This window comes from Carassius auratus, chromosome 8 (assembly GCF_003368295.1).
Source record: "Carassius auratus strain Wakin chromosome 8, ASM336829v1, whole genome shotgun sequence".
Classification (NCBI taxonomy): domain Eukaryota; kingdom Metazoa; phylum Chordata; class Actinopteri; order Cypriniformes; family Cyprinidae; genus Carassius; species Carassius auratus.
In genome coordinates, this window is record NC_039250.1 from 3,382,597 (window position 1) to 3,401,521 (window position 18,925).

At 42.2% G+C, this 18,925-nt stretch overlaps 1 protein-coding gene across 1 annotated transcript in view; it reads right to left on the reverse strand.

Annotated features, from left to right (window-relative positions):
* Positions 1–12,269: 12,269 nt before the first annotated feature.
* kcnd1 (potassium voltage-gated channel, Shal-related subfamily, member 1) overlaps positions 12,270–18,925 on the reverse strand; it is a 60,844-nt gene continuing 54,188 nt past the window's right edge. The window contains exons 5-7 of the mRNA XM_026269106.1: positions 15,473–15,565; positions 15,132–15,370; positions 12,270–14,372 (exon numbers count right to left, since the gene is read on the reverse strand). Coding sequence (XP_026124891.1) covers positions 14,168–14,372; positions 15,132–15,370; positions 15,473–15,565 — 537 coding nt within the window. The 3' untranslated portion in view covers positions 12,270–14,167. The remainder of the gene's footprint in view (positions 14,373–15,131; positions 15,371–15,472; positions 15,566–18,925) is intronic.

Consider the following 18,925-nt stretch of genomic DNA (forward strand, 5'->3'; position numbering starts at 1 on the left):
TAAAATGTTTCTGAACTCATTTTTAAATTGTATTGATCAAAAGCATGTCTTATTAATTTAAATCATGAAACATATACAACATCAATCGATTAATAAGTGAATTATTTTTTACTATTGATAAATAATAAAAATACATGTTTAGAGGCTTAGCATGTCTAATTATTTGAATGCATTAAAAACTAATTGTATATATAAACCCTTATGAAATGTTTTTATTTATTTATTTTTTATTATTATTATTTTAATTCTGCATTGTGTGGTTTATTTTATCTCGAATGAAAGCATAACACATGAATTTAATATATATTTTAATTAATAAAAATGAAACCAATTTTAACTGGCAAAAAAAGAGGAATTAATAAAATTAAAATAAAATTAAAACATGAAAGAAATAGGCTATTATGTGGCTATGCTTTAATTTCTGAAGTAAGTCTAGTAGTTGTATGTACATTCTACTGAACAATAGTAATGTATTTCTGACAGAAATTATATATATATATATATATATATATATATATATATATATATATATATATATATCTGACTCTCAGAGCAGTTCTGGGGATGTTGTATTTAGATGTTGTGTAGATGTATTTATCCTATCTAGTGAGACAGTAGAGGCTGAAAACACTGCGAGTGTCACACCACACGCACTCTTCAGTGTGTGTGTGTGTGCGTGTAGTAAGCAGAAGCCTTGTCCAAATAACCACACATGTGGTCTTTGCATTCGATCGCTTGACTACTAACATGATGTATTTCCTGTATCTAGCCCCATGCAGTGTTCAAATGAGGATGAAGACCATAATTGTGAGTAAAACTTCATTACCCGATGGGACAAACTTATTGTGTTGTAAAAATGCACAGAGCTTAAATGTTTGTTTTCAATACTTTGCATTTTAAAATATACATTTTTAAATGTCTATTCAGTAGTTCCTATTACAGAGGACACAATAAAATATCTGGTTCTCCTAATTAAGTGATAAAAAACAGTTGCAAATGATGTACAAAATACTCATCTGTGCACCAATAATATGTGTAGCACTTTGTTTTACTACCAACATGTAATATCTAATTATTATAAATGTTTAACTTAAGTTCCCTTTCAGTCGGTCACGTTCTACGTTACATCAGAAAGAGACTGACGAATGGGATCTTGCCCGAGAGCTCAATCACCTTCGAGTGGTTACAAAACGAGCCAATGGTACGACGAGTACCTTGGTCTATGGAACTTGCATCCCGAGCTCTGCCCCGCAGAGCGGGTATATAGGGAGCAGCGCAAGCAACTCGCATTCAAGCTTTCGCATCGGGCTAAACACATCGTTGCTGCTTCACCGGAGTGTTACAAATGAATCAGCTGGTGTTGGTGTGAAGGCACGATTCAGCGGTTCATCTGGGTTTCCTGTGTCAGCTCCCGCGTTCCCCTGAGCATTTCAGCACCTAAAAGAGCTATTTCATGACATGACCATCTCGGTGTTAAGATCGAGACTTGATTACCTTAAAAGGTATAGAGTCTGCCACACCCCGTTCTAGCACTTCTTCTCATAACTGCTACTTCCCCAATGAGCAAGCCTCCTCAGGCCACACCCCCCTCACAAACGCCGCAGCCAGTTGAGTTTCCGTAAGAGTTTGCTGGACCCTCTCAGGATCCTGACATCTCATTCGGAGCTTGGGAGGAGAAACTTATGTCGATCGCCACATCACAAGGCGGGCTTGAGTCCTCAGGAGTGCCAGCATTGTCCGAGTCAGATCCCGAGCTGACGGCCGTGCTTTCCCAGGCAGCTGAGAACATTAGGCTTGAGTGGAATCCTCCACCCTGTCCCGAGCGCTCGAGGCTGGACGAGACTTGCTTCCTGGGGGCTGCTCGTGCTGATTGCCAGAAACCCCCTCTGGTTTCTTTCCAGTGGAAGGCACCTTTAACTGCCTGAAACCGTTCTGGTACTTCCTCCGCCTTCACTGCCTGTAAGTTCTCATCCACACTTGTGGCCAAGGCTTACAGAGCTATGGGCCAGGCCACTTCTGCCCTGCATGCCATGGCCTCCCTTCAAGTCTACCAGGCCAAGCTGCGGCCAGTGGTACCCAAACCTTCACTAAAAAAGCTGTTTCCTCTACCTCCGGGTCCCAAGAGGCCATGAATGACAGTTGGCAATGTGCTTTCGATCGCTGGCGCCGATACAGGATGGCTGCCTCCGTGACGAGCTCCGCATATGTTTTTGTGTTTTTGTTAGTTTGTCCTGTCTTTAGTTATATTCCTGCCATCAGTTTCACCAGGGAAGAACTGCTGAACATTCGGCAGAACGCACCACAAGATGTTTTTCCGGATTTCAATTATTCAGATGTTTTACTGAACGTTGTTATCGGAGGAGCGGCGGCGCTGATCAAACGCTTCAGGACGCGCAGACGGGGGAAGCGAGCGGGAGCGCTCGTCAGACTCAGGAAGCGCGGATTTCGAACGCCGTTGCCTAGCATCCATCTGGCAAATCTCCGCTCTCTACCCAACAAAACGGACGAACTCCTTCTGCTTTCTCAGACTAATAAGGATTTCACACACTCTGCTGCTCTGTGTTTCACGGAAACCTGGCTGAATGACACCATACCGGACAGCGCGCTCCATCTGCCGGGCTTTCAGCTGTTTAGAGCGGATCGCGAATCAGAATCCACTGGGAAATCGCGCGGCGGCGGGACATGCTTTTACATCAATGAACGGTGGTGTACAGATGTAACTGTGTTAAAGAAGACGTGCTGCTCAAATCTCGAAACACTCTTCATTAACTGTAAGCCGTTCTATTCGCCGCGGGAGTTTCACTCGTTCATTCTGGTCAGTGTTTACATCCATCCTCAAGCGCATGTGAGCTCAGCTTTACAGAAACTCGCTGATCAGATCACAGAGACAGAACAACAACACCCTGACTCTGTTTTAATCATTCTCGGGGACTTTAATAAAGCCAATCTGTCCCGTGAACTGCCAAAATACAGACAGCATGTTACATGTCCCACAAGAGACAGTAATATATTGGATCACTGTTACACAACAATAAAGGATGCATTTCACTCTGTTCCACGAGCAGCTTTGGGACGTTCTGATCACCTTCTGGTTCATCTTATACCGTCCTACAGGCAGAAACTAAAATCAGCTAAACCTGTATCAAGGACTGTAAAAAGATGGACTAATGAAGCAGAGCAGGATTTACAAGCTTGTTTTGACCTCACTGATTGGAGTGTTTTTGAAGCTGCTGCCACCGATCTGGATGAACTCACAGAGACCGTAACATCATATATCAGTTTCTGTGAGGATATGTGTATTCCTACAAAGACTCAACTAATTTACAATAATGACAAACCGTGGTTCACTGCAAAACTCAGACAGCTCCGTCAGGCCAAAAAAGATGCTTATGTGAAGGGGGACAATGTCTTGTATAAACAGGCTAAATACACATTGGAAAAGGAGATCAAAGTGGCAAAGAGGAATTATTCTGGAAAAATAAGGACTCAGTTCACTTCCAACGACTCCGCATCAGTGTGGAAAAGTCTAAAGAAGATCACCAATTACAAGACACCACCCCCCAGCACCGTAGAGAATCAACGACTGGCAGACGATCTGAACGAGTTTTACTGCAGGTTTGAAAGAACACCCATCACCTGCCCTGAACGCCTCCCCACAAAACCATTCACACCCTTCACAACTCCTGCAACCAGCCCTGAATGCCTCTCCAAACTACCGTTCACACCATTAACAGCTCCTGCAACCCATCCTGAACACCTCTCCAATCAAGCACTCTCACCATTCTCACCTCCTGCATCCCCCCTCTCCCCCACACCTGCAATTCAGATCAGCGAGGATGCGGTGCGCCAGGTCTTCCGGAAGCAGAAAAGGAAAAAAGCACCAGGCCCAGATTGTGTTACACCAGCCTGTCTGAAATCCTGTGCTGACCAGCTGGCCCCCATCTTCACACAGATCTTCAACAGATCGCTGGAGCTGTGCGAAGTCCCATCATGCCTCAAACGTTCCACCATCATCCCCATCCCTAAGAAACCCAAAATTACAGGACTAAATGACTACAGGCCTGTGGCTCTAACGTCTGTAGTCATGAAGTCATTTGAAAAACTGGTGCTGGCCCACCTGAAGGACATCACTGGGCCCTTGCTGGATCCTCTTCAGTTTGCCTACAGAGCAAACAGGTCTGTGGACGATGCAGTAAACATTGGACTGCATTATGTTCTGCAACACCTAGACAGACCGGGGACTTATGTGAGGATCCTGTTTGTGGACTTCAGCTCGGCCTTCAACACGATCATCCTAAACCTCCTCCTGCCCAAACTAAATCAGCTCTCCGTGCCCACCTCCCTCTGTCAGTGGATCAACAGCTTCCTGACAGACAGGCAGCAGCTAGTGAGGCTGGGAAAATACACATCCAGCACCCGTACAATCAGCACCGGAGCTCCCCAGGGCTGCGTTCTCTCCCCACTGCTCTTCTCCCTGTACACCAACGATTGCACGTCTAAGGACCCCTCTGTCAAGCTCCTGAAGTTTGCAGACGATACCACACTCATCGGCCTCATTCAGGACGGTGACGAGTCTGCTTACAGACAGGAGGTAAAAGAGCTGGCTGTCTGGTGCACTCTCAACAACCTGGAGCTTAACACCCTCAAAACAGTGGAGATGATCGTGGACTTCAGGAGAAACCCCCCTGCACTCCCCCCACTCACCATCATGAACAGCCCTGTGACTGCAGTGGAGTCATTCAGGTTCCTGGGAACCACCATCTCTCAGGACCTGAAGTGGGACATTCACATTGACTCCATCGTAAAAAAGGCCCAGCAGAGGTTGTACTTTCTCCGCCAGCTGAGGAAGTTTAACCTGCCACAGGAGCTGCTGAAACAGTTCTACTCCACCATCATTGAATCCATCCTCTGCACTTCAGTAACTGTCTGGCTCAGCTCAGCTTCTAAATCTGACCTCAGAAGACTACAGAGAGTAGTCCGGACTGCTGAGCGAATCATCGGTTCAACTCTCCCATCTATTCAAGAACTGTACTTATCCAGAGTGAGAAAAAGGGCTGTCAAAATCACTCTGGACCCCTCACACCCAGCACACTCCCTCTTTGAACTGTTGCCATCTGGTCGACGCTACAGAGCACTGAGCACTAGAACGACCAGACACAGGACCAGTTTCTTCCCTCAGGCAATCCATCTTATGAACAGCTGACAATAATGGCGAACACACTACACTTTATATTTATATACACACACACTTTATTTATCTAACACACATACTTAGTATACACTTAAATTTTGCACACAATATATATGTACATACATACTTCACTTTGTAATATACCTGCCTACAATTGTCATTTGTATATTGTCATTCACTGTCTACATATTTGTATTTTTTATTCTTTTATTATGTGTTTTATGTTCTGTCGCTGTCATTCTGTTGTACTGCGGAGCTTCTGTCACGAAAACAAATTCCTCGTATGTGTAAACATACCTGGCAATAAAGCTCATTCTGATTCTGATTCTGATTCTGATAGAGACTCTGTTGAAGTTGTGCTGCTGCTGCTCTCGTTCAGTTTCAGCCTCTGGATCATAAATAAACGGCTGAATCTGACTGTTAAATAAACGGCTGAATCTGACTGTTCCTCACCAGTCTCATTCCCCTCTCCCCTTGCCAGTTTCCATGCAAAGCCAGCTCGAGAATGATTTGCCTTCTCATGCCCTCTTTGCTACTTGGAGTCAGGGCCAGGGCTGTCTGCTCCACCTCGCTGCCCCACTGTGGGTACACCTGTAGTCCCCTTGATCCCGCTGGATCGGTTTCTGTGAGCCTGGCTAGAGCTTCCCAGGCCATCCCGCTGGCTCATCCGTACGATGAGGCTCAGCTACATGAATCAGTTTGCCCAGTGTGTCCCAGGTTTTGGGGTGTTCACGGTATGATGGTGGGCAAAGATGCTCCTGTCAATGTGCGCGGAGGTCACGACTCTGCTGGCAAAGGGCGCAATAGAGCCAGTCCCTCCAACCAACATGAAGTTCGGCTTTAACAGCTCCTACTTCATAGTACCCCAGAAAACAGGTGGGTTACGGCCAATCCTGGATTTGCGTGCCTTGAATGCATTTGTCCATTGGATTGGTTTGCAGCAATCGACCTGAAGTATGCATACTTTCATGTCTCTATTCTTCCTCGACACAGACAGTTTCTTCAGTTTGCTTTCGAGGGGCAGGCATTTCAGTACAAGGTTCTCCCATTCGGGTTGGCTCTGTCTCTGGCTCTGTCCCTGGCTCCTCTCAGGGAACGAGGTGTCCGTATCCTCAACTACCTCAACAACTGGCTGATTCTAGCTCACTCTCGTGAGTGGTTGTATGAGCACAGGGATCTGGTGCTCAGACACCTCACCCTCGCAAACTCTCCCCTGTGCAGAGGATCTCTTTTCTGGGTATGGAAATATACTCTGTCACCATGTTCGCGCGGCTTACAAACGTGCATGCACAGTCACTGCTGAATTGCTTGAGACAATTCAAGGGCAAGAGAGCAGTTCCACTGAAACTGTTTCAGAGGCTCCTGGGGCATATGGCATCCGTGGCGGCAGTCATACCACTCGGGTTACTCCATATGAGACCGCTTCAGTACTGACTTCACGACCGAGTCCCAAGATGGGCATGGCAACTGGGCATGCTCAGAGTGACTCATTTTTATGGGCTGGCATTCCCCTAGAATCTGTGTCCAGACATGTAGAGTCAACAGATGCCTCTGCCACGGGCTGGGGTGCCATGTGAAACTGGCATGCTGCGTCAGGCTCCTGGACAGGACCCCGACTTCAGTGGCATGTCAATTGCCTCGAGTTGCTAGCAGTATGGCTTGCTCTGCACCACTTCAGGGCCCTGCTGAAGGACAAGCTCGCTCTGGTCTGTACAGACAACACTGCGACCGTAGCATACATCAACCGTCAGGGCGGTCTACACTCCCACCGCATGTCGCAACTCGCTCGCTTGCTTTTTGGTGTCAGAAGAATCTGAGCACCGGGGAATGGAGACTCCACCCCCAGTCGGTTCAGCTGATTTGGGAACACTTCAAAGTTGCTCAGGTAGGCCTGTTTTCCTCTCCAGTAAATTCCCACTGCCAGTTGTTTTACTCCCTGGCCGAGGGCACCCTTGGCACGGAGGCTCTGGCACACAGCTGGCCGAACTTTTACTCCTTGCCACAGCCCCTCCCTGGCCAATTCCTCTGAGGAAAGACCTTCTGTCTCAAAGACGGGGCACCCTCTGCCACCCACGTCCTGATCTTTGGAACCTACATGTGTGGTTTCTGGATGGGTCACAGAAGGTTTAGGTACCTTGCCACCTCGGGTGGTAGCTACTATCACTTCAGCTGGAGCCGTGTCCACCAGAGACGCCTATGCTTTGAAGTGGAACCTCTTCATCACTTGGTGTTCTTCAAGGAGTGAGAACCCCTGGAAATACCCGATCGGGTCAGTGCTTCCCTTTCTTTAGGAGGGGAAGGAACGAAAACTGTCTCCTTCCACCCTCAAGGTCTATGTGGCAACTATTTCGGCTCACCATGACCCTGTTGAAGGTAAGTCTCTTGGGAAGAATGATCTGATCATCAGGTTCCTGAGAGGAGCAAGGAGGCTCAATCCGCCTCAACCAGTGGTTCTATCAGCACTGTAGAGGGCTCCCTTCGAACCCTTTCTCTCAGTAGAGCTAAAGTTTCTATCTTTGAAAACTGCTCTCCTGATTGCTTTGGCTTCGGTGAAGAGGGTCAAGGACCTGCAGGCATTTTCAGTTGATGCATCGTGACTGGAATTCGGGCCAGCCAACTCTCACATTATCTTGAGACCCCGGCCTGGATCCATGCCCAAAGTTCCCACCACTCCTTTTAGGGATCAGGTGGTGAGCTTGCAAGCACTGCCCCTGGAGGAGGCAGACCCAGCCCTGGCGCTGCTCTGTCCAGTACGTACGCTCCACACCTACATAGACAGAATTCAGTGCCTTAGGACCTCAGATCAGCTCTTTTTCTGTCACAGAGGCCAGCAGAAGGGAAAGGCTGTCTACAAGCAGATGTTATCCCACTGGATAGTTGATGCTATTGTCCAGGCTTATCAGGCTCAAGACCTGCCATGCCCCCTAGGGGTGAGAGCTCACTCAACTAGGAGTGTATCTTGCTCCTGGGCGCTGGTGCATGGCGCCTTGCTAAAATAAATCTGTAGAGCTGCAGGCTGGGCGACACCTAACACATTTGCAAGATTTTATAATCTCTGTGTAGAGCCCGTGTCCACCCAGGTACTCGCCCCTTCCCTACAAAGGTCCTTACAGGCCCTGCTTGGTGTCAATCCGCTTGCTTCGCCATTCCACTCCACGGAATGGATATGTGCGCTATTCCCCTAAGGTGAGTTCCTCAGTTAAGAATCCTGGGTTCCTCCAGCACTTTTGATGTCCACTTGCATGCTTGCGTGCCCTTTGGTCAGCCCTGTGTGGGACTAGGTGCCTCCATGTGTTGTGAGTCCCCTTTCTGGGCAATCCCACGTGTGTATGTCCACAGTAAGTCTCTTCGAAGCATGACTTACTGTGAAAGCCCCTTGCCAGCTCTGTCATTGAAACCTCCACCCTGCGGGCTGGGTACCTCACAGTTAATTTGTATCACCACCTTGGTTGATACCTGCCTGATACCTGTAAGTCCTCCTATGAGCAGGCAGCCTGCTAGCATACGTCCAGCTGGAATATGCTACCAAGTGTATTCTGTGTTAGCTATAGGCCCTCACTCGTGCTGGCCTCACGACAGGGTGCTATCTCTCTCAGGGGTCACTGGAAGACAGGCATGTTGCGTTTTGTGAGGGACCCCATTCATCAGTCTCTGTCTGACGTAATGTAGAACGTGACCGACTGACCAACTTGGCTTGTTTTGTAATCACTCGAAGGTGCTCTCGGGCGAGATCCCATTCGTCAGTCTCTTTCTGATGTTACGTCTCCATTCCCTCCTTCAGGGATCAAGGGTTACATACGTAACCGAGACGTTTTCCATGACCTCTTGCGATCGTTGCAAAATGTCTCACGTTTTATTTCCAGAACATGATGGGATACACTAAACCTTGAATAGTGCCTAGGAGCAGTATTTGAGATAGTGTTGATTTAGTGTGCATTCAGGGTACTGCACTTCATCATTATTAAGACTCTGGACAGTCTTGGCAACTTACTTCCTGTCATGCGCACATGCTCATAAGTGGCCAAGACCACAAGTGTGGGTATTTGGACAAGGCAATAGACTGTATAAAAACATGGACGTAGTGTCCGTGACATCACCCATAGGTTTCTGAAGGGTATTTTTGAAGCTCTAAGTGGGTGGAGCCAACCATTGCCATCTTCGCAGAATGTCACTGTGCATCACTCCCGGATAACCGAAGATGGGCAAAGAGGGCACTGAAGATCTATGTTGATCGTACAGCCCAATTGCGTGAGTCCGACCAGCTGTTCATTTGTTTTCGGAGTAAAAATAAAGGTAGTGCTGTCGCAAAGCAACACATGTCCCATTGTCTGGTGGAGGCTATGTCGTTAGTCTATGAGGCGCGCAGGCTCGCTTCGCCCTTAGGAATTCAAGCTCATTCAACAAGGGCTTTGGCTTCATCAAACCTTTTCTCAGTGGAACTTCTATAGGTAGCTTAGGTGCTGTGGCTGGATGGTCCTCACAGAGCACTTTTGTCAAATTTTATAGCCTGGATGTGAGGACGGCCCATGGCTCCCGGGTTCTTTCCACTTGAGCAGATGCTGTCCTCAGATCCCAGCTATCTAAGGTACATCAGGCGTGATGGTATATCATTAAGTGACCTATAAAAGGGAACATTTCGGTTAGGTATGTACTGTGCTTACGTATGCATAAGGCGGTGCCAATCACCCTTTGGCCAATAGGATTTGCTGGCTGGCACAGGGCTTCAGACAGTCGTCACAGCAAGAGGTGTTCCCGTACGGTGACATCCCTGCAGCATCTCGTTCCCTATTCACGGAACCGTGGTTACATATGTAATCGAGATGTTTTAGTCTCTTCCGTGTTGGTTTTACAAGAATTATGGAAGGTTGCTGCTGGGGGGGGGGGGGGGGGGGTGTTGGGGTAGTAAACAAAACCACGCATCTGCGTCATTCATTCAAACAGACACAGAACATGCAGGATTAATTTTTAATAGTCTTTTTCTTTGCTTAATATTTACAGGTACTAGTCCATGTCATGATTTGATTTAAGTCTAATGACCTTCGTTTGTTTAAGTCCTCTAAACTTTGACCAATTCTGTGACATTCGCCATAATTCAGTAAGATATATTATTATTTTTCCAATTCGTGGAAATCAAAGGGCCCTAGCTGTACCTTGTGGGAAAGTCCAAACTCCACTTCTGAGTTGTCGTCATCAGAATCCTGTTTGTTGTCAGATGTTGAGGGCTTTGAGATTTTGAAATTCCGAAATTATCGTACATATGGCATGTTTTTCGATACCGATCTTACAGACAGGGGCGCAGCCATCATTTCATAAGTGAGGGAGAGAGAAATGTTATACAGATAGATAGATAAATAGCAAATTAACGCACATTTGATGTTTCTCCAGCTCTCTCCAGGTGGATGTACTGCTTGGCTGGCTAGCTGTTCATAGGTTTTCTCTTTATTTTAGATGATAATATGTGGGTTTATTTATAATTTCAGTTACTTTACAAAAGTTCCCAAAAATTAAGTACTATGCATATTCTACACCCATGCATGAAGATGTAAAATTTATCATACAAATTTATCATACAGTCTGGCAACACTTAAATGAAGCTCTCATTTTTACGTTGATGAATGCTGTTAGACAGCTGAGGCAGACCAGCCTAAAAATTTTGCTTTTAACTAATTTTGTCATCCAAACAGAATTGATGACCACTGAAATGTGTTACCACCACTGATATATATATATAACTGGATCGCTCAACGCGTTCTAAACTGCCAACAGGCAGTGAAGCCACCGGAAGTGTTCGATCCGTCATTTTACTAATCCCTACCAGCAGAGAGCACCATTGAGTTACATTCAAACCGCTGTCCTAAAATAACTCGATTTGAAGCTGATCAGTCAAACGGGACTCGTTTTTATGCTATGTGTAATGAAGTAATGTTTACTTCAGAAGTTATCTTCAGTGTTTACGGTCTTTTGGGACAGGATAAGCGATATATTTAAATCGTGTTGGTGGGTGTGTCTGCTGCGCACTGACGACACAGGTAACTGATCAAACACAAAAATGGCTTATTTCTTTATGAACAAAATTATTCAGGAATTATTAAACGAACATATTAGTATAAGAAATGGATTTTAATATATTATAATGAATTATACAATTATGTTGTTAATATTTCTCTATAATGAAATAAAAAATAATAATTTACTATCTGGGAAATAAAGCTTTGTATTTATTTCTTAAATCTGTACTGTATATAGTCAGTTATTTCTCTGAATAAATTCAGATTTCAGAACGAACACTTTGTAGTTTGTTATATGTGTTGAGATCGTGCCCCTCTGATGTTTATCATGTTCATGATGCTCACTGCTGTAATGAACGTAGCTTTTTAATAAGTAAGGGAAATTCCCGACATTTAAAAAATAACCGTTTACATGCCTAGGGTGTTCGCATTGTAATAATGCACAGTGATACTTCATATTTATAAACACTGACTTGTTAGGGGATGTTTTCTCATTAAAATCATACAAATTCCTATTAATTCAATGGAATGTTTTCGCACACTAGGGATTACCAATATGGCGGCGCAGCGGCTTCACTTTAATGACGTCATGAGCAATCCAGTTCTATATTATAGATCAGTGGTTACCACAGTCTGTGAATAGGGTCCCTTATGGGGACTTTCTTCAATAATTTGTTTCCGTTTAAAACCTGCCCCTGCAAAGTCATGTTCATCTGCCTCCATTGTTGAGTGCAATGTATAGGCTACATCTCAAAATCCAATCAACAACTGATGCAAAGACCCATGTCCCCACCCTTCATTTTTCTTTTCCAGTAATCCATTACACTCAGATGTACATACAGAAGAAAATATCTTGTGATACTTAAGTTTCACTGCAACTCAATGTAAGAACATCTTCCATTTCCTCACCACATTTCATTCATTAAATCTCAGAAGATAACACCAAGCCCAACCCTACATATTTTTAGCATTCTATTCCTCTCTGAAATATCACATTTTAGAAGTTAAATGGGTTTTTAATGCTATTTCATGTTGACATAACAGTGAATCATTGGATGCAGTGTGGGTAATTACGCTCAGCCAAATTATTATGATTTAATGGCAAATTCTCACATTATGCAAATTGATAGCCAATTACACAGTGCTCCCTCAGGAGAAGACCAGAAAACAATTAGCCATGAGACTTTTAAGTGAACATCAACCAACACATTGAAGATTAGCACTATAAAATATCAGATGGTGTCAGCAAATCTGAAGAAAAGACCATAATTGGTCGACATTCAGACATTTTTGTGCCATCATTGATATTCAATAATGACACATTTCAAACAAATGAACTGATGTGTATGTTTACATGTAATTGAGAGCCGACACACACCATGTTTTCTGAGTTCTGTTCACTTTATTTGTGGAATAGACTTTACACCTCTGTGCTTTATCTAACTCTTTAATCTCCTACCGGGAGCCGTTTCATCCAACACCCCCTACCGAAAATGAGCAGGTGCCTGACCAATTACTAAATTTACCACTTCACACTGCTTTATGAAGCTGGAGAGAAAAAAAAAGAGAGAGAGAGAGAGAAATAGACAGAACCAAAACGAACGTAAAAAATAAGTTAGGAAAAATGCTTGTAAACAGAGTAACAAATACTGTATATTTTCATCACAGTCAAGTGCAAATTTGCATTCCTCCTTTTTTGTACTAATTTCCATACATAATTGTATCTTTCATTTCTGTTCTGTACTTAAAAATAATTACACTATTATTGCCTGTCTCATTGCTGCTAATGATTTTTAAATAAACATTAACAGATGAGCTTTAAAAACAAATTTGAGAAATGCTTCACTGGATCATTACATAGCCGTGTTCAATGCATAAGCTATTGTATAAAAATAGCTAGCTTGGTTTTAAAGGTTACACTTAATTACTAAGCCAAATGAAAAATAAGTTGAAGTGACTCTAATTACTGCAGTAAAACTCTATGACAGTGGTAAACGCCCTCCATTCGCTTTAAAATGCTATAGAAACCTTTCATTTTCCCATGGGAGAAAACACATAAAAATACCTACAACGGTATCCATGCATATCTGTGATCAAATAATACAAGTCCTTCCCAGTCACCCATCATACACACACGCACTCACACACACACTCATTGCCGACCTCAGATTTTTGCAAAGAACATGCCTGAATGTTTTTTTTTTTTCTGTTTATCGTTCTTTTTTTTTCTAATGTGCACATCTGGTGCAACACATTTGATCATTAATACTGTAAATATCGTCTTTTTTCATCGATGTCAAGAAAGAAAACGAGACAAACGAAATGGAGGTAAAAGAAGTACCATGCAAAAGTATGTGAGAGTAGCATGTTGGCGGCTCCATTCTCTGCCATGGTATCTACTATACAACAACATGCATGTTTGGGTCAGAGATCTCCTCATCTTATTTTGTGGGCTTTTGAAGATGCATGTGATCTAAAGAGGTATGATACAAATATTGGTACATATACACCACCTGCTTTATCTCGGCCATTGTATTTTTCCCTGCAAAGATCTACGGGTTTGATATATCGATGTACTTTACGATAATTTCCGCCTTTTGTAATCTCTCCTGCAACTGTATTACGCAGTGGACGTATAAGCATAATTCCTGCTTGTTGAAACATTGCATATCTTTAAAAGTAAAAGGCCTTCTGTGCCACTACAACTGCTGATTTATCGTAAAATGCGATTGAGTTCATCTTTTCAATCTCCCCCAAACGCGTACCGTCAGTCTTGCATGAATTGTCTGGGGTCACACAAAGCATGTCAGCTCATGCGAGTCCACGTCGAATTGACGATTTTGGAATGAAGCAGATTTGTTACGAGATGCACTTTGTCTTTTCTGTGGCGTTTGCGATCTTTCCTGGGAGAAGCCTGCATCACTTCCTTTCCTCTGTGCAGAAGGGGATGCTTATGTGCTCGTGGCGGTTATAAGGAGGAGATCTTCACTGTCTCATGGGTGAAGGAAGTAGGGCGAGAGTTGCGTAAGATTCCGGGAATGGCAGGAGAGGGCGGCAGACTCTCGTCAGGGGTGTTGGCGGGTGGGGTGGGTATACTGATTATAGCCGCAGTGAAATCCCGATCCTCACAGTTTAGCTTCAGGTCTTCTGTCCGGGCGTTGAGACTGGAGCGGCTGTTTGGATGCACACGTGCGCACGCATGCATGCGTACATGCATGGACGCACACACGTATGCACACACACCACACAAGAAAAAGTTATAGGTTAGATGAGATATCATCCTAAGTGTTACATAGTCATATACATAAAAAAAATAGTATAAAAATGACAAAAATATCAACTGTGACATAAGTCTAACAAGCTTTACTCAGAGTATAATTTTCTTTAGAATTTATTGTCAATTTTGTATTAAATATGGCCAACTTCATTTTTATAGGAATTATGTTCTATGACAAAAAAGAAAAGAAAAAAGAGAATAATATATAATCTTAACAAACGTTAAGGAAAATGTCAAGAAATATGATTAAAGTTATAATAAAAAGGGGATTTCCTATGTTGGATAAAAATATTAATTCAAAACAAATATCATGTTTATTAATTACTATATGCATAAATATGAAAATAAAACATTTATAATCATTTAAAATATACCATTATTAAATATTAAAAAATTAAAAAGTTATCTGAATTATTTGTATTGATGTAGCTTCCCCTAAATTCTATATAAATGACAAATCAATATAAATGATATTCAGCTACTTTAAAATTGTGTTTACATTTTCATGAAACAATTACATATTTTTAATTATAATTTACTTCTATTACAGTAATGAGGACTTTTTTTTATTGTAATAATGCCAAAATTCAAAATGGCTCTAATAAGACTTTTCATTATCTTTCATTAGAAATTCAATTTCTGTGTGATGTCGTACCTTTGGGGTCCAGAAGAGGTTTTGTGCACTTGCAGAGTGTCCAGCTCCTGCACGCTGCCCCGGCTGACGGATACGGTGGAGTTGGCGAGGCGGATGGCTCTTCTCTTAGCTCTGCGGGGGCAGCAGGATGTCGACACCCCCTGCTGGCTGGAGATGGAAGTGCTGCGGCTGGTGCGATAGCCCACCGACTCGGTCATACACATCTCACTGAAAGTCAGCTCATCTGTGAACTCATGGTTCTGTTGGAAATACAGGAGGAAATGCTTCATGCAGTTCTTCATTTGGGACATTTTGAACAAGAAACATATTTTGTGTCCAGTGACAGACTGAGCTGCACTTACTGTAGTCTTTTCCAGACAATGCAGCAGGTGATGGTGCTGGTGCTCAAAGGAAGATCTGTTCTTCAGACACACAGCGTTGTCACTGCCTCGACCCTGAGAGATAAAAACACCACAAGAGTTTATTTAAGACGATCCATAAAAACCACGTTTTTAGATACCAGCAACTCACCTTAAAACATCAATCTAAAGTGAACACAAATCTATTTAAAGAGACCACGATTATTTAAAGCCTTCAGAGGATGTTAACATCAGCATGACTTCAGGTTTATTTTTGTTAAAGAACAAAAGTTCACTTTTGTCAACTGTCATCTCCAATGTAGAATGCCTGGATATATATATATATATATCCTCCTTATATGTATAATCTACAAAAATATTGCTATTTACTCATTATATTGATTAATTCCACAAAACAATTTTGTCCTCAAATTCAAGCTAAATTCTGTATAGATATAAATGTTCAAAAATATGTTGATGTATCTAGAGAGAGACAGAGAGGGAGCGAGAACAATATTTTATTTATTTACATACTAAGGCAAGTGCCGTATTATAATAAGAAATAACACTAAAAAGTTAAAATAATGTATAATTAATATTAATCTGATATACTTACCATAGCAACTGGCACATAATAATAATGCATTATGATGATTGTTTTTATTAATATCAATCCTGTACTCTGTACTTCATATATATATATATATATATATATATATATATATACACATTATAGTCTTATTGTATTCTATATAAATATGTATTTTAATATAAGTTCAAAAGAACATTTATATGACAGAAAGCTTTGGTAATATTCTGAGTGTAGTTACTTTCTTTTATCTGTAACTTGGCCATTGTTTTTTTAATTAGATATTAAACAACACACAATATAATAAATATATATATATTTTTTTCTATAACTACAGTAAAAAAAATAATAATAATACAGACCAAATATGTACATGAAAGACTGCTAAATATGATCCAAAACAGTCAGCAATGTAGTAAGCAGTGACCATGTTTTTTGACTTTGGCATGCTGGGAGATTTAATTTCTGTTCCTGCCAAATTTGTTGCTATGATACATTTCAGAATGAGAGCAGCCGTTTCTGTGCACTTTAATACCATGATTCCTGATTCATTATTTAACTGCTTTCAACATGGCACTGGCTCACTGAGGGTTAAAAACATCATTGTCCTCATGTCACCTGTGATTTGACCTTGCTTCACCACTCATCTACCTCTCGAGACAGACCGCTGTCCCTGATGCCACACACACGTATCCGGTAACCTTTTTAACCTCTGGTTGTAAAACAATCACACACAAGGATGTTGTGTCCTGAAGAACAAGTCTCTCAAGAAAACATCAGTCCCAGCGTCTCCCTTTTATGCCTCCCGATATCATCTGGCCCCTGAGCACTTTGTAGCTCAAGGCAAGGTGGTTTATCGCATCTAGATGCAGCCCATCGGAGGCCTTTAAAGCAGCCGATCTTATCGAGAAAACAGAGGACAGGCTGTTCGGAGCGGCTCTGACAGCCGGGAAGGAGCAAGGACGGCGCTGTCCTCCACGCAGGAAATGCCCCGTCAGCCGAAACCAAGGATGACTGAGAGAGTCTGGGCAGATAAGATCACCAATACCTGGACCTAAGCACAATTAGACTTGTTTTTGCAAAAACTAAAAGTCCCAAGTAGAATGGCATGACACAGCTACGTCGGCGAAAACATTCCAGAAAGTTTGATCACGTAGGACGCGAGTGGGAGAAAAAGGCAATTCCTCTTCTCAGATAGAAAAACTTAAACTTCTCAATCCGTTTGTGGCCCACCAGAACCGAGACAACCAGGAACATAATACAAAGCATTTCACTCCCATCTAATTCAACACGGGAACTAGATTTAAAAACGCCCCAAAGCACAAGTGTGTAAGCAAACAAATTCTAGAGAGCTGTTTCAATAAAGGATCCACTATGTTATCTTGACTCGTAACAATGCGATACGTCCTTTGGTGCGGCACGAAAAGAGAAAATTAAAGAATCTCAATTTGTCTTAATCTAGTTCCTGTTTGGCCGAGGAACCCAAAGTGAATTTCCCTGCCACCCAATCACAGGTACGCCAGCAATAAATCCCAAATAAATACATTTCAGTCAAATCCACAGGCAGCAATACTCTCTTCCCGAACACTCCATCAGGAGAAGAGATTTGCCTCCCTGTGGAGAAACCTCAGAGGGTATTAAACCATCAATCACTGACAATTCCATTGTTAAAAAAGCGCTGATAGGGAAGTCACATTAACGACACAATTTTCTCAGTGGAGACAAGAGATACAGCCTTTGGATGACAGAACTACCTGTGATTAGCATTCTATGCAGAATGTACTGGTGTAAAAAAAAAAAAAAAAAAACCTATGCATCACAGTGCAGTACTCCGAAAAGCTCCAAGGTTAGATAAGATCAAGAAATCCAGCAGGTCACTGGCTTTTGTAAATCATAACACAAACTTTTTTTAAAAAGATGATTACAATGCTGAAATTTTTCCGAATTTTCTTCTAGGTAAAGTCAGATGAGTTAACTTAAATACAGGATTAAATTAAATACGTTTACTCTTTAAAATGTATTATTATTAAAGTAAATATAATACTTATATTTAGTGGTGCTTAATAATGCAAGTATAATTATGATTAACAAAAAAATACTAATAATAATCATAATAAATCGTACTACTTATTATATACAAAATTATATTTAGTGGTGATTCCTAAGGCAATTATAATTTACTTAAAAATAAATAAACTATTATTGTTGCTGTTGCTGTATGTATTTTATTAATAATTTTATATTAATTTATAATGTCTTAACCACACTTAAAATGCTGTATTTTGAATGAAGTTATTTTGATGTATAATTTTATTTTAAATTCTTTTGAACATTTCCGACAATATATTATTGTTATTATTATTGAAATACACTATTAAATGTAGTGCCACTTACTTACAATTATAACTTATTTATAACGGGTTATTTATACATACACCACATAAACTTTTACTATTGACCTTTCATCAAAGGACAAGACTCGCACAGACTCTTGAGTGGTGAATAACATTGTGCAGAGACAAAAGTAAGACCCAAGTAGAAATTCAAAGCCAGAACAGGCTGCAGAGTTGAAAAAAGCCTTCGTCTGGTTTATAAATAGCACTGCAGGCCTGTTAGTAATGGGTTTATAGATCCACGCTGAAAAAAAATACCCCTCTCACTCGGGGATTGTAAATATTGGATTATTGTGGGTTTCACAACCTGAGAAGATTCCGGAGAACTCTACCTGCTGCATTAGTAAAGACGCTCTGAATACAGCTACTTTTCCAGCGTGGTGAAGATGGATTTCAGCAGTGGGAAAAGGTGTGTTGATGGAATAGAGCGCTGCTTTAATCCCTGCAGTTATGATCTGATAAACTGACAGGCCA